This window comes from Saccopteryx bilineata, chromosome 2, assembly GCF_036850765.1.
Source record: "Saccopteryx bilineata isolate mSacBil1 chromosome 2, mSacBil1_pri_phased_curated, whole genome shotgun sequence".
Lineage (NCBI taxonomy): Eukaryota > Metazoa > Chordata > Mammalia > Chiroptera > Emballonuridae > Saccopteryx > Saccopteryx bilineata.
Genome location: NC_089491.1, coordinates 224,411,705 through 224,426,943, shown reverse-complemented (window position 1 = coordinate 224,426,943; position 15,239 = coordinate 224,411,705). Strand labels below are relative to the sequence as shown.

General features: G+C 41.4%; 2 protein-coding genes across 2 annotated transcripts in view; one reads left to right on the top strand and one right to left on the bottom strand.

Annotated features, from left to right (window-relative positions):
* Positions 1-8,355: 8,355 nt before the first annotated feature.
* HMGN1 (high mobility group nucleosome binding domain 1) lies at positions 8,356-15,220 on the bottom strand. The gene is made up of 6 exons (XM_066259354.1): positions 15,064-15,220; positions 14,697-14,729; positions 14,577-14,606; positions 14,445-14,495; positions 11,422-11,550; positions 8,356-9,249 (listed from the first exon to the last, which is right to left on the bottom strand). The coding sequence occupies exons 1-6, from the start codon at positions 15,076-15,078 to the stop codon at positions 9,202-9,204; spliced, it is 306 nt and encodes a 101-aa protein (XP_066115451.1). The 5' UTR covers positions 15,079-15,220; the 3' UTR covers positions 8,356-9,201.
* Positions 13,992-15,239, top strand: part of GET1 (guided entry of tail-anchored proteins factor 1) — a 29,329-nt gene continuing 28,081 nt past the window's right edge. The window contains exon 1 of the mRNA XM_066259353.1: positions 13,992-14,427. The gene's annotated coding sequence lies outside the window, so the exon portion shown is untranslated. The remainder of the gene's footprint in view (positions 14,428-15,239) is intronic.

Here is a 15,239-nt window from a genome sequence, read left to right as displayed (position 1 = left end):
TATGTGCCTTGACCAGGCAAGCCCAGGATCTTGAACCAGCGACCTCAGTGTTCCAGGTTGACACTTTATCCACTGTGCCAGCATAGTTCAGGCTAAAAAGAATTTTTTTTTTTTTTTTTACTTTTTTTTTTTATTTTTTATTTTTTTTTACAGAAGCAGAGAGAGAGTCAGAGAGAGGGACAGACAGACAGGAATGGAGAGAGATGAGAAGCATCAATCATTAGTTTTTCATTGCGCATTGCAACACCTTAGTTGTTCATTGATTGCTTTCTCATATGTGCCTTGACCGCGGGCCTTCAGCAGACCAAGTAACCCCTTGCTGGACAGGCTAAAAAGAATTTTTAAAAAATCATAGAGGAATAGAAGATGGTGGCTGCTGGGAGTAGGGGGAAGGGGAAGTTTTGTTTAATGAGTACAGAGTTTGTGTTCCAAGATGAAAAGAGCTATGGCAGTGGACTGTGCTAGTGGTAGTACATTATGAATGGATTTAAGACCACTGAACTGTGCAGTTGATGTTGAACAAGACCCACTTTGTGTCCCGGAAGTTCAGGAGAACAGTGCGTGAGCTCCCTCGCCAAGCACTCAGGATTTGTTTCTCCTGATATTTGAGTATTTATTCATACTAGCTCAGTGAAATATGTTGAATTTAATATTTCATTCACTTTGGCTTCAAAGATAAATGAAGTAAGGAGGAGTAAAGCAAAAGTCAGAAAACACACTACCACAATTAAGATTGTCTTGAAATGTATCTCTTGTGAAAACCCAAATCAGCACTGGTAACAATTATAATCTTGACATTGTAATATGCAGCCACATCCTGAAACGGACACATCCAAGCATGAAATATTATCAACTTTTCCTCTCTATGAGTCATGCATAACAGATGAGTGTGTTTAACAGTTTTCATAAATAACTTGTATTTATCATTAGCTTTAATAGTTTTTTAAAGAAGTTTTAAGTTATTTATTTATTTAAAAGATTTTATTTACTTATTTTATTTTATTTTTTTTTTGTGGCAGAGAGAGTCAGAGAGAGGGACAGACAGGCAGGAAGGGAGAGAGATGAGAAATAGCAATTCTTTATTGAGGTTCCTTAGTTGTTCATTGATTGATTTCTCATATGTGCCTTGACTGTGGGCCTTCAGCAGATCGAGTGACTCCTTGCTTGAGCCAGCGACCTTGGGCTCAAGCTAGTGAACCTTGCTTAAACCCAATGAGCCCGCGCTCAAGCTGGCGACCTCGGGGTCTCGAACCTGGGTCCTCCAGGTCCCAGTCCGACGCTCTATCCACTGTGCACCGCCTGGTCAGGCTATTTACTTATTTTAGAGAGGAGAGAGAAAAGGAAGGGGGGGAGGAGTAGGAAGCGTCAATTCTCATATTTGCCTTAACCAGACAGACCCAGGGTTTCAAACTGGCAACTACACCATTCCAGGTCAATGCTTTATCCACTGAGCCACCACAGGTCAGGCTTATTTATTTATTTTTTGTTAAAGATTTTACAGACAGCCTGACCAGGCAGTGGCGCAGTGGATAGAGCGTTGGACTGGGATGCGGAAGGACCCAGGTTCGAGACCCCGGGGTTGCCAGCTTGAGCACGGGCTCATCTGGCTTGATCAAAAAGCTCACTAGCATGGACCCAAGGTCACTGGCTCGAGCGGGGGGTTACTCAGTCTGCTGAAGGCCTGCGGTCATGGTACATATGAGAAAGCAATCAATGAACAACTACGGTGTCGCAACGAAAAACTGATGATTGATGCTTCTCATCTCTCTCCGTTCCTGTCTGTCTGTTCCTATCTGACTCTCTCTCTGTCCCTGTAAAAAAAAAAAAAAGATTTTACAGACAGAGGAGACAAAGGCAAGGGTAGAACAAGAAGTATCAACTCTTATTTTATTCTAGCAAGAGGGACAGAGACAGACAGGAAGGGAGAGAGATGAGAAACATCAACTTGTTGTCGCAGCACTTTAGTTGTTCATGGATTGCTTCTCATACATGCCTTGACCAGGGTAGAGTGGGGGGGGGGCTCCAGCTGAGCCAGTGACCCCTTGCTCAAGCCAGCAACCTTGGTCTCAAGCCAGCGACCTTGGGCATGAAACCAGCAACTTTTGGGCTCAACCCAATGACCATGGGGTCATGTCTGTGATTCTGTGCTCAAGCTGGTGACCTCGGGGTTTAAAACCTGGGTCCTCAGCCTGACCTATGGTGGCACAGTGGATAAAGCATCGATCTGGAATGCTAAGGTCACCAGTTCGAAGCCCTGGGCTTGCCTGATCAAGGCACATATGAAAGTTGATGTTTCCTCTCCTTCACCCCTTCTTTCTCTGTCTTCCACCTCTCTGGAGTGAGTTAAATAAAATCTTAAAAAAAAAAAAAAAAAGAAACCTGGGTCCTGCCTGACCTGCGGTGGCGCAGTGGATAAAGCGTCGACCTGGAACACTGAGGTCTCTGGTTTGAAACCCCGGGCTTCCCTGGTCAAGGCACATATGGGAGTTGATGCTTTCTGCTCCTCCCTCCCTTCTCTCTCTCTCTGTCTCCTCTCTCTAAAATGAATAAATAAAATCTTTAAATAAAAAAAAAGAAAGAAAGAAACCTGGGTCCTCAGCATCCCGGGTCAACGCTCTATCCATTGCACCACCGCCTGGTCAGGCAAGTCATGTGTTGATTTTAAAGATGAGACTAGCAACACTGGATTTACTTTTTTGTTCATTTGTTTTTGTTTTTAATATCAGCTTCTTGTTAAATTGAATCTGCATCCAATCCTGACAAAATGTGTAAAAGCTCAAAGATGAGATATTTTTGGCCCTGGCCAGGTAGCTTAGATGTTTGGAACATCATCCTGACACACTAAGGTTGTGAGTTTGATCCCAGATCAGGGCACTTACAGTAATTAACCAATGATGGCGTGAATGAGTGGAACAAGAAGTCATGTTTTTCTCTCTCTTTCTCCTTTTCTCTCTCTCTAAAGATCAATTTTTTAAAAAAGATAAACAATTTTTACTACTAATTTAAATATTTTCTTTATGAGCATTTTGTTTAGTATTAATTTTCTATGTATAATTTTTTAAATATTCATTTTCATTTGCTTCAAAATAATCGGGATGGATCGATGCACAATGGTTTGATGGCTGTTGGGAGTGATTGGTGCATGGGCACTGCCTTTCTTTATTTTATTTTATTCATTTTAGAGAAAGAGAGGAAGGGAGAGGGGAGAGAGAGACAGGAACATTCATTTGTTTCTGCATGTGTCCTGACCGGGAATTGAACCAGCAATCTCTGTTCTTCGTGAAGATGCACAAAACAACTGACCTATGCAGCCAGGGCATACCACTGCCTTTGACTTTGGGTAAACTTATCCCCAATTCAAAAGACAAGCACCTAACTATAATGGCCAAATTATGGGGTAGCCACATGATTAACTATTAAGCAAGTATTAAAACATTTTACAGCCCTGGCCGGTTGGCTCAGCGGTAGAGCGTCGGCCTAGCGTGCGGAGGACCCGGGTTCGATTCCCGGCCAGGGCACACAGGAGAAGCGCCCATTTGCTTCTCCACCCCTCCGCCGCGCTTTCCTCTCTGTCTCTCTCTTCCCCTCCCGCAGCCAAGGCTCCATTGGAGCAAAGATGGCCCGGGCGCTGGGGATGGCTCTGTGGCCTCTGCCTCAGGCGCTAGAGTGGCTCTGGTCGCAACATGGCGACGCCCAGGATGGGCAGAGCATCGCCCCCTGGTGGGCAGAGCTTGGCCCCTGGTGGGCGTGCCGGGTGGATCCCGGTCGGGCGCATGCGGGAGTCTGTCTGACTGTATCTCCCTGTTTCCAGCTTCAGAAAGAAAAAAAAAAAAACAAAAAAAAAACATTTTACAAATAAAGGAAAACCCAAATATATATGAAGGAAATTTACCATGTCTAAAATAATTACTTTTAGCTTCAGGGAATTAAATGATTTTACTTTATATTTATTTTTCAGGTTTTTTGTTTGTTTGTTTTTGTTTTTTGTTTTTTTGGAGAGGAGGGGAGATAGGCCAACTCTGGCATGCACCCTGACAGGGATCCACCTGGCAACCCCCGTTTGAGGCCGATGCTTGAACCAATCCAGCAACTGGCTGCAGGAGAGAATGTGAGAGAGAAGGGGAAGAGGGACGGGTAGAGAAGCAGATGGTCACTTCTCATGTGTGCCCTAAGTGGGGATTGAACCAGGTATGTCTGTACGCTGGGCTGACACTCTATCCACTGAACCAACCGGCCAGGGTCAGGTGTTTTTTTTTTCCTAATTGATTTTAGAGAGACAGAAAAGGGGAAAGAGAGAGAAGCATTCATTTGTTGTTCCACTTAGTTGTGCATTCATTGGTTGCTTCTTGTATGTGCCTTGACCAGTGACTGAACCCACAACCTTCGTGTTTCCAGATGACACTAACCAACTGAGCTACTAACTGGCCAGGGTTTTTTTTACAAAATGAAATCTTTAACTTTTTATTAAGCTGCTTCCTGTCATCTATTTAAGACTCTTCCTCACCTATTCAAAGCCTATCTTTAAACTTTCAACTGTCTTGCAATTAAGTATTTTTACTGCAAACTCATGGACCAGCTGTGGATTGTAACAGGCAGATATATCGTTAGGATCTATCTATAAAGATTAATAGAAATTACCCATATTTTAGTTTCACCATGCTTGTTTTAATGGGGATAATGTCTAAATCTGACAAATTATGTTCTCAAAATAAATTACTATGTAGCATTTACAAATACCATAGAATTGTATTCATCAAAATAGATTACAGAATAGGATGCATAATGACACCAACTTGTAAATTCACATAAGCATAGAAAAGGATCTAAGAAAAATGCATTTTAGTTGTATAGTAAGTAAATTATGGGTGTTTTTAATTAGTTTGCATTCCCAGATTTTTCCCAAGGAGTTGGTCCTGTACTTAAATTACACACACAAACATATTTCTCCTCCCTGCATCTGCCCAATCCCCCTAATTCCTATCCCTACCCCTGCAAACACTTTTACACACACTTTTGAACACTGATTGCTACAACCAAATTTTTTCCTTTGGGTGTCCATTATTACGTGAATTTCAGTACTAGTCAGCAGGTTCTATACCTGAAGTCCTCTGACTAATCCTCATTGGAAGAGTCAAATTTATTCCTTGATAAGTCAAGATAAAGCAGGGGTTCTTGTTAACTGGTTTTTCTACACTAATTTGTTTGCATCCTTACTAAAGTTATCTTCCATTTATGATGTTTGAATTGATGTCAGGTCAACCATTCTCTCTCATCACTCAATTCTTTGTTCAGAACTAATGGTTGAAAGGGATCCCAGACATTAGACCTCAGAGTGGACCATTACCAAAAAAACTAATTACAAAATTTTCCTTTGACAGAACACACAGTTGTGGGTTCATTTTATCACAAAAGGATAATGCTTAAGGCTAGTAAAATCTGGAGTACTTCCATTCCAATTAAAATTTTTTTAGGACCCTGGCTGGTTGGCTCAGCGGTAGAGCATCCGACCCAGCCTGTGACAGTCCTGGGTTTGATTCCCAGCCAGGGCACACAGGAGAAGTGCCCATCTGCTTCTCCACCTTTCCCCTTCTCCTTCTTTTCTATCCTCTCTTCCCCTCCCACAGCCAAGGCTCCTTTGGAGCAAAGTTGGCCCAGGTGCTGAAGACAGCTCCATGGCCTCAGGTGCTAGAATGCTCCGGTTGCAGCAGAGCATCGCCCTAGGGTGGGCATGATGGGTGGATCCTGATCGGGTTCATGTGGGAGTATGTCTGCCTCCCCACTTCAGAAAAATACAAAAAAAAATTTTTTTGTTTATTGATTTTAGCAAGAGGAATGGGGGGGAGAGAGAAAGAGGAATATCAATCAGTCTGTTCTTGTACTTGCCCTGACCAGGGCAACCTCTGTGCTTCGGAATGATGCCTAACCGACCAAGTTATCCAGATAGAACTCGTTCCAATTCTTTTTAAAACATTTTATTGATTTCATACCATGTCAAGTGTAGAGGGAGAAGTATCAACTCATACTTGCTTCACTTTGGTTGTTGTATGTATGTGCCTGGACCGGGCAAGCCCAGGGTCTTGAACTAGTGACCTCAGTGTTCCAGGTTGAAGCTTTATCCACTGCACCACCACAAGCCAGGCTCATTCCAATTTTCTATGGGGAATACAATTTCTTTTAGGTATCAATCTCTAGGACATCAAAAAACACAAAACAAAAAACCCTATTATACTTTTTTTTTTTTTAATTTTGAGTCAGCTTCTGGAACCTTCCTTGATGGTATTCTATTTATTTATTTATTCTTATTTATTCATTTTTAGAGAGGAGAGAGAGAGGGTGAGAGAGAGAGGAGAGACAGAGAGAGAGAAGGGGGTAGGAGCTGGAAGCATCAACTCCCATATGTGCCTTGACCAGGCAAACCCAGGGTTTTGAACCTGCGACCTCAGCATTTCCAGGTCGACACTTTATCCACTGTGCCACCACAGGTCAGGCCCCTATTACACTTTTTTTTTTTTTTACAGAGGCAGAGATAGACAGGGACAGACAGACAGGAACGGAGAGAGATGAGAAGCATCAATCATCAGTTTCTCGTTGTGCGCGTTGCGACTTCTTAGTTGTTCATTGATTGCTTTCTCACATGTGCCTTGACCGTGGGCCTTCAGCAGACCGAGTAACCCCCTGCTGGAGCCAGCGACCTTGGGTCCAAGCTGGTGAGCTCTTTGCTCAAGCCAGATGAGCCCGCGCTCAAGCTGGCGACCTCAGGGTCTCGAACCTGGGTCCTTCCGCATCCCAGTTCGACGCTCTATCCACTGCGCCACCACCTGGTCAGGCCCCCTATTACACTTTTTAAGAAAAATATTAGTAGCCAAGAGTTCAGAACAATTGAGAAAAATTTTCTGATTATAATTTATCACCATTCCTAGGGGTGAAGAATGTTGAGAAGCACAAATGAACAATACTGGATGCGTTAGTTAAAATTCTGTTTAGATACTGTATCCTTTTAACTGGTACAAACAGTAGTTTGAAAAATTCTGGTACAAAAAAATAGCAGTATGAAGGAAATTTACTTACTTTACATATCCAAAAGACTAACCTAGTTTATGTAGTTAGAAATGTAATGCAAATCTTCATTGACTACCATTTCAGACCCATTACTGTATAAAGACCAAGAATTGGGGAACCTGGAGTCCTTTCTCATTCCCCAAGTTGCCAAAGCCCTTTGTCAGTTCATCCCAGTCAGTGCCTTTTTTGCATGTTTTTTCTGCAGTCTCTTTTTAGGATGTCACACCTTGCCACTTCCTACGAACTCTGCTCAAAATGGTCATTTGTGCATACTGTGCTTGCCGAGCTGTGATCCCCAGGACTCCTGTTTTTAAAGCTTTCTTGCCTCCTACTCATCAGTACACACACAAAATACATATGTCAAGTGTAGAGAAGTCTAAACTTTGTTCCAAGGCCCCTCAGACTTGTCTTCAGTGGTAACCTTGGCAAAGTGCCTTCTGTTTTTGCATTTGGCAGGTGTTCAACATCACCTCCCAAGACTAAAACTACACTGCTAGCAAAAACAAAGGGATATTTCAAAATGAATATGTAGCAATAAAAAAAGCATTTGATTTTTATTAAACAAGAACATCAGAAAAGCAAACAAGTCAAAGAAAGTTTGATTATGCAAATGAGATGCAAAATAAACTTTTATTTCATTGGTGAAAATACACTCTATATAGTGACTATACAAAAGGCTTTAAGTATTGGAGCATCTACATGTTCCCTGATCTTGAATGTACATTTTGAAATATCCCCTAATTTTTGTGAGCAATATATTAAGATAGCAAAATGCAAATCCAATCTACAAGAAAGCAACCTTGAAAGATATGCACAACCACCCCAGGTCTAGTTCTAGCTTAGTACTTACAAACTTACTTCCTATGAAGAGCAAAAACTTATTCTGCTTCAGAGGACATTGAACTGTTTCCCCATTATTAAACCAATTCAGTCACACAAACATCTTCCAAGGACAATATAGATGTTCAAGTATATATTACAAAAAAATAAGATTTCACTTTTTTAAGTGAGGGACAGACAGGAAAGGAGATGAGAGAAACATCAACTCAAAGAGTCGTGGCACCTCAGTTGCTCATTGATTGCTTTTTCATCTGTACTGAGCCAGCGACTCCTTGCTCATGCCAGGAACCATGACGTCATATCAATGAACCCTTGCTCAAGCTGGTGACTTTGAGGTTTAAAAACTGAGTCCTCATATCCCACTCCAACACTCTATCCACTGTACCACTGCTGGTCAGGCAGGCATATTTCACTCTTTTAAGAAAACTTTGGAAGTAAAATTTAAGCCAGACTTAATTCATGTGCTCCAAAAAATTCTTTCATAATTGAGATTTTTATTGGTTGTTTTTGAGGATAAGTACACAGACATTTCAATTTGTACACAATTCTTAACATACGTACCAAAAATGTAGTCATGTAGTTGTGATTCTTTTCTAAATAGTTATTCCAGTGACTTTCCAGCTTAAAATTTGGGGCTAACTTTTCTTGATAAGAGTATCAAGTACTAGTATCTTCAAATGTTGACACACTGTCACATCAGTCCCACTAATTCACAATTTAATATCATACGTACTACATAATCAAATTCTTAATCTTTCACAGCACATTAACAGTTACTAGGAACACTGGACTACCACACCAGAGATGTTACAGAGTGCACAAACTTCTGACAGGGAGAGCCAAGATCAAGGAGTGGTTTTCTTTAGGGAACAATTCTACCAAAACCATGGGAATAGGGAACAATTCTACCAAAACCATGGGAATAGAAGTAAGTTCAAATGTTCAAGACATTAAATGCACAACTGACTCCAAATTGCCATTTAGTATGCTTTGTGTTATAGGATATAAAAACTACCCCCATCTATGGAATGTTAAGCTGACACCCAAGACAATCAAAGCCTCCCATATTCATATCCCACTATTTTCTGGTTGTACCAAAAAATAAACAACCAGCAAATGATTTCACCTCTTAAAAAAAAGCATTTATACTTAAAAAAATGAGATGAGGTGGAATTCCCTCCTTCTTAAAAATGTTTCTAGAGCTACTAAAAAACTTGCATTTACAAAATAGTTGATAAAAATATTCCTCTGGATTGTACAAGAAGGGAGACAGGGACCGCTGATAAGACGTGGTGTATGACATTAATCAGACTTGGTTTCTTTCTCTCCTGCTTCATCTGAGGCTGGGCTCTGTAAATCAAAGGAAAAATACTTAGTTTGCATCACTGCTATGATCTTTGAGACCTTTAGCATGTAACACAATTTAAATTTTACTTATACATGAACTATTAGGTCTGAGGAGAAACCAACTCATGGCACTTCCATGGTTGTGTGCAGACTCAGAGCACCAAAAATCTGAGCCACTCAACATGCACATTACCAGCTGAGGTTGTCCTGCCTTCTTGTCTCAGCTCTAATACCATAAACAAGCATCTTTTTCATGCTCTATTTAGTGCCACATATTTCATTTTTTTTTTGGACGATGTTGTTTAGACAAGTGTAGTGTTGTCTTCTAGTATTGCCAAGTGCAAGAATGTTGTGATGTGTCTTATGGAGAAAATACATATGTGGAATAGATTCCTTTACGCATGTGTTACAGCACTGTTTCTGTTAGTTAGCCATGAGTTCAATGGTAATGTATCAACACATATTGAAGAAAAACACACATAAAATATGGTTATGTACTGATCAGCTGGTAGAAACATTGTGATCAGTACTGCAGTTCAGTATTTACAGCTACCTCATGAAACAAACACATGAACAAGAATCAACTGTAGTTTGGTAATATGTATTAGGTCAAATTCTTCCCTTATAATGTCTTTTTATATCACACAATACTTAATGTGTGGTTTTAGAACTAAGAATTAAAAGGCCAACTGTGATTGTAAATTTTGCAATGTAGAAGTGGTTACATTAAAAAATTGATCTATAAATAGAAAGTTATAAAAATAAATACCTGAACTACTTATCTTTTCTAATTTAGCCAATATAATGTAAAAGAGCATTGGTTGGCTTAAGAAAAGTTAATTTATCAAAACCTGCAGCTACTCATTTTTTTAAAAGCCTTTTTTCTTATAGCTTAAGAGTCAAGATTAATGGGAACTTAGTATCATACACAGTATGTATTTGCTTATCTTAGTTACTACTTCTTATTTACTTGATTTAAGTTAATATTTAATTCTAAACATGTGGCCCCCTTTAAGAAAAATACACTACCTTCATTAGCAATGAACATGTTAAAAATGTGCCAAATGAAGGGAATGGATTAAAAACATTTTTTTTTTTTTGTATTTTTCTGAAACTGGAAACGGGGAGAGACAGTCAAGACAGACTCCCGCATGCGCCCGACCGGGATCCACCCGGCACGCCCACCAGGGGCAACGCTCTGCCGCGACCAGAGCCACTCTAGCGCCTGGGGTAGAGGCCAAGGAGCCATCCCCAGCGCCCGGGCCATCTTTGCTCCAATGGAGCCTTGGCTGCGGGAGGGGAAAAGAGAGACAGAGAGGAAGGAGGGGAGGGGGGTGGAGAAGCAAACAGGTGCTTCTCCTATGTGCCCTGGCCGGGAATCGAACCCGGGTCCCCCGCACGCCAGGCTGACGCTCTACCGCTGAGCCAACCGGCCAGGGCCAGATTAAAAACATTTTAAAGCAATTTCCAGAATTAAAAAACAAACAAAAAAACAAGGTTAGAACAGTTCTATCGACGGCAATTTGAAAGAGACTAGAGTACTTGTTTAAACCAAGTTCTAAGGGGAAAAAAATGAGTGCCAAATCAGTTAGTAAATTAAATATTTTTTATATCAGAGAGCCCAATGTACAACATAGTGTCTGTTACTGGTGAATTTCTGAATATATTAAAATTTCTGCCTGACCAGGCGGTGGCGCAGTGGATAGAGCGTAGGACTGGGATGCAAAAGGACCCAGGTTTGAGACCCCAGGATAGCCAGCTTGAGCATGGGCTCATCTGGCTTGAGCAAAAAAAAGCTCACCAGCATGGACCCAAGGTCACTGGCTCGAGTGAGGGGCTTACTCAGTCTGCTGAAGGCCCGCGGTCATGGCACATATGAGAAAAAAATCAATAAACAACTACGGTGTCGTTAACGAAAAACTGATGATTGATGCTTCTCATCTCTCTCCGTTCCTGTCTGTCCCTATCTATCCCTCTATCTGACTCTCTGTCCCTGTAAAATAAATAAATAAATAAATAATTAAAAAAATTTAAAATTTCTTGTTCGCTTGCTTAAAAAGACACAATTTACATAAATATTTCAAGGATGACCTAAATTCATAAGGCTTCATAAAAGTACACATTTTATTATCTACTGTTCAGGGTCAAAACCCAACCACACACAAATACTCCAACCTTCTCGTTTTTAGTTTCTCCATTTTCTGCAGGCAGATCTTCTTTAGGATCCTGGTTAGCCACTTCAGCCTGTTTTCCCTTTGCTCCCCTTTTCCCTTTTGATTGCACTTTTTTGTCTGCAGATTTATCCTATGATAGAATAAGAGTATATTTTAAGCACCAACTTTACACTACTAACCTTTTCTGACTTGCTACTGAGACAGTATCCACAATGGTTGCAATGTTAATGCTTTGTCGCACTTCAGCCTGAGTTAACATGACACATGTTTTATATGAGCCACCTTAAGGTCCACCCCCAGTAAATGAACAACCAAGTTTGCTAAGAACTGTAACAGGACTTGCCTATTAGCTTCCTACGATGATTCAACCTAAAGCCTGAACTACACAACTTTCTCCAACACCTTCTCCATCACCCACTATTCACTGAATTTCCACATGGCAGAAAAAAAATGAGGTGAGGAACAGCTGGAGAAATCTCTCCCCCTCGTATCTCCCAAACTTCTCTTAAACATGAACAATAAATTGTCAAATATCTACTGTCCTGAAAAGACATTTACCCTCAGTAAATAAGCCCATTCACCTGAAAAATGCACCAAGTTGTATGGTCAAGTTGACTATCATATAACTAAAATGATCAATTTTGGGTTTATCGTTATCATTTAGGTGTCTGAAGAATCTGAAAGCACACATATTAATTATTTAGTATGATGATAAAAAGGTTCGAAATTTAGGCCACTTTTAAAGCAATACAAAACAGTGTTTTTGGATACCATCCATCAATGGAGAAGCAGCTTTGCAAATATTTTAACATATCCTGTAAATAAAGAACATAGCCAACAACAAAATAAGTTAGGTACCAGTAAGTTGTATAATAACCTCTATCAATACTGACCAACACACATTAAATGGCCACAAAGACAGGGAGGGAGATCTCACAAATATCAATGCTAAGAGGACAGAAAAAAAATCAACACAATGTATCCCATACCAATTGTGGCATTCCATACACAAACACAGCATGATGACTATGAATGGCCTGCCCTGAAACAATACTTCAACCATTAATAGCTGGAAAGCTAGAGGAAACATAGTAAACCAACATGTTTTTTGGAATGTATGCTTCCACTTTAAAATGCTTCTAAGAAAATTATCCAAGCCAAGAGCACACACTGAGATACATATGCTTTGAAAACAGCATGTCTAGCCTGCAGTACAGTTATTAATACATCAAAATTTGCTCAATGGGTGAAGTGCTGACCTAGCACACTGAGGTTGCAGGTTCAACCCTCCGTCAGGGCACATATGAGAAGTAACCACTGAGTGCACAACTAAATGGAACAATGAATTGCCGCTTGTCTTCCCTTCCCCCTTCTCAATGGGGGAAAAAAAAAGGCTTTTTACCTTCTGTTTAAACCTTTAAGTGGATCATTTATGAACACAAATGATCAATTGTGAAAACAAAATGTATTATTTACCTAAAGGGGAAAAAAGACCACCCACTCTCTTTTTCTGTTGGGAAAACTTAACTGAAAGGTTTGCTCCTTAAGGAAAACTGACAAGACCTTGGAGAGGAACAAATATGTTTACTAAGCTTGATGTCTGAAACTGGAGTTAATACTTAAAACTGTTTTCATTCCAGTAATTTTATGGCAGATCAAAATAAAGACAGAGATAAATAAGAGAACAATTTAAGAGGAAAATAGGCATAGTATTTCAGCCAACTGACTTCTTAAAAGAGCACATAATAAAAAAAAGATGGGTAATAACAGTACACTGCTGTTGGCAACATTTCTGCAACAAGATCTATTGTTTTTCTTCAGCCCTCAAGAAAAGTTTCTGTGAGGGGGAGGGGCACAAAGAAAACCAGTTAGAAGGTGACTGAGGACAATTTGACTTTGGGTGATGGGAATGCAGCATAACCAATGTCAAAATAATCTGGAGATGTTCTCTCTGAACATATGTACCCTGATTTATCAATGTCACCCCATTAAAATAAAAAAAAGTTTCTGGGGTACCCTAGCTTTGTATACAGAGAATTTCTGCATTATGTCCTGGTGTGAAAAATTCTAAGCTGACGTACTATATTTATACCTTCCTTGAAGGTATAAATATATACCTTCCTTAAAAAAAAAAAAAGACAAAAAAGGATATTCTATTGGAGAAAAGTTAAGGTTTTTTACACTCACCTCTGCAAAATGTTTAAATGAAGAAACGGGAAGAAAAACCCTATGTGCAATATGAAGCTTTCACCTATGCTTTTAGGAAAGAGATGACAGTTAAAGATATTCTGGGGAAAGGGACTGTCACGCCAAATCCTCACTTAAATTCTGAGTGGACAGAAATTTAAATCACACCATGAGTTTCTCCTGAAGCACATGGAGAGCTTAGAGGAAGGTTTTATTGCTATATCCAAAACCAAAGTAACAAATGACTTATATATTCCGCTTTGCCAATGTAAGTTTTCAAATGTACATATTCCCAGGAACTTCATTCCAAAGACCTGCAATATGAATATTGCAATCATAAGTCTATCCCAGAGCAACAACGTCATGAACTGAATGTGTTAAGGAAATAAAATGATTTCGTGAATTCCGTTACGTGTAACTGTAAATAAAATACTTTAAGAATAGTTATTTCTCACAGAACAGGACTCTTGATCTACCCACATGTAAGATATAATCCCCTCCCTTGGCTTGTGAACTTTACTTGCAAAAACGTCCACATTCCCTTTCTCCTAGCCTCAGTCCCAGCTTGGCTGTTACTGTCGAAAGAAACACACACATGCAACCATGGACAAGCACTGACCATACACACAAAAACAAAGGATAGGTTTCCTTTATAAGCTCAAGTTAATATGGTAAAATGTTGACATTCCAGGAGACTGACATCTGTTAATTATTTGAGACATTCAAAGTCAAGATCTTTGTTGCCAGAACAGCTTTTTATTAAGGAAAAAGGCAGGGGTTGAGTAAAACAGCATTTCAAAGACACCACGGGTCCCTTAAGGTAAGTTTGAAACCTACCTTTCCGGCCGCCTTTTTGGGTTTCGTTTCCACTTTTGCAGGAGCAGGTTTCTGAAAAGCAAAGGTAGAGCTGTTTCTTCACTGGGCACGATCCCTCGGGAAAGGAACGGGTGCGGGGCTGGCTATACTTACAGCTGACAACCTCGCTGATCTCCTCTTGGGCTTTAATAGAGAAAAGGAAAATGAGCAAGGAATGAAGGATGCGGCTCAAATCGACCCTTCCCCCGCAAGGCCGAGGGGCAGGGCTCTTACCTCCTCCTTCGCCGACCCCTCGGCGGAGCTGACCTGCGGAAGGAAGCACACGGGGAAGTGGGAGCAGGCCGCAAACAAAAGTGCCCGAACGACCCGCGCTCGCCCGCCCGCCAGAACAATGCCCGGCCGCGAGACGTCAGAGGCTTCCCGCCGCCGTGTTCGAATCTCCCACCCGGTTCTTCGGGCCGCCAAACGTTCCAGAGCAGCGCTCACAAGACGGCAGCGCGCGCGCCCAGCGGCCTGCCGCAGGTCCCGGAGCGCCTACGGGCCCAGCACCGCCGTGCACGCGCCAGGCCTGGGCCTCGCGGACCGCCGCAGCAGGCCTGGGCGGCAGAGGGGGCGTGTGCGGCCCGCGGTCCTCGCTCACCTTTCTTTTAGGCATCGTGCCGGCGAGGCGAGCGCGTGCTGGGTGTCTTCGTGAACCTGGGCTGCCTGGCCACTGCCGCTTCTCCCGCCGCCCAAGCTGCTCCGACCCACGACGGGGGCGGTGGGAAAACCGGATAAAACCGGATTGGAATCCCGCCTCCTCCTCTTCCCCGCGTC

Excerpts from the sequence above, each read along its gene's own strand:
- HMGN1 (XM_066259354.1), bottom strand. Across the intron at positions 14,607-14,696 it reads AGGGGTCGGCGAAGGAGGAG|CCCAAGAGGAGATCAGCGAG; the intron begins GTAAGAGCCCTG and ends TCTCTATTAAAG. Across the intron at positions 11,551-14,444 it reads CCAAAAAGGCGGCCGGAAAG|GATAAATCTGCAGACAAAAA; the intron begins GTAGGTTTCAAA and ends ATTCTATCATAG.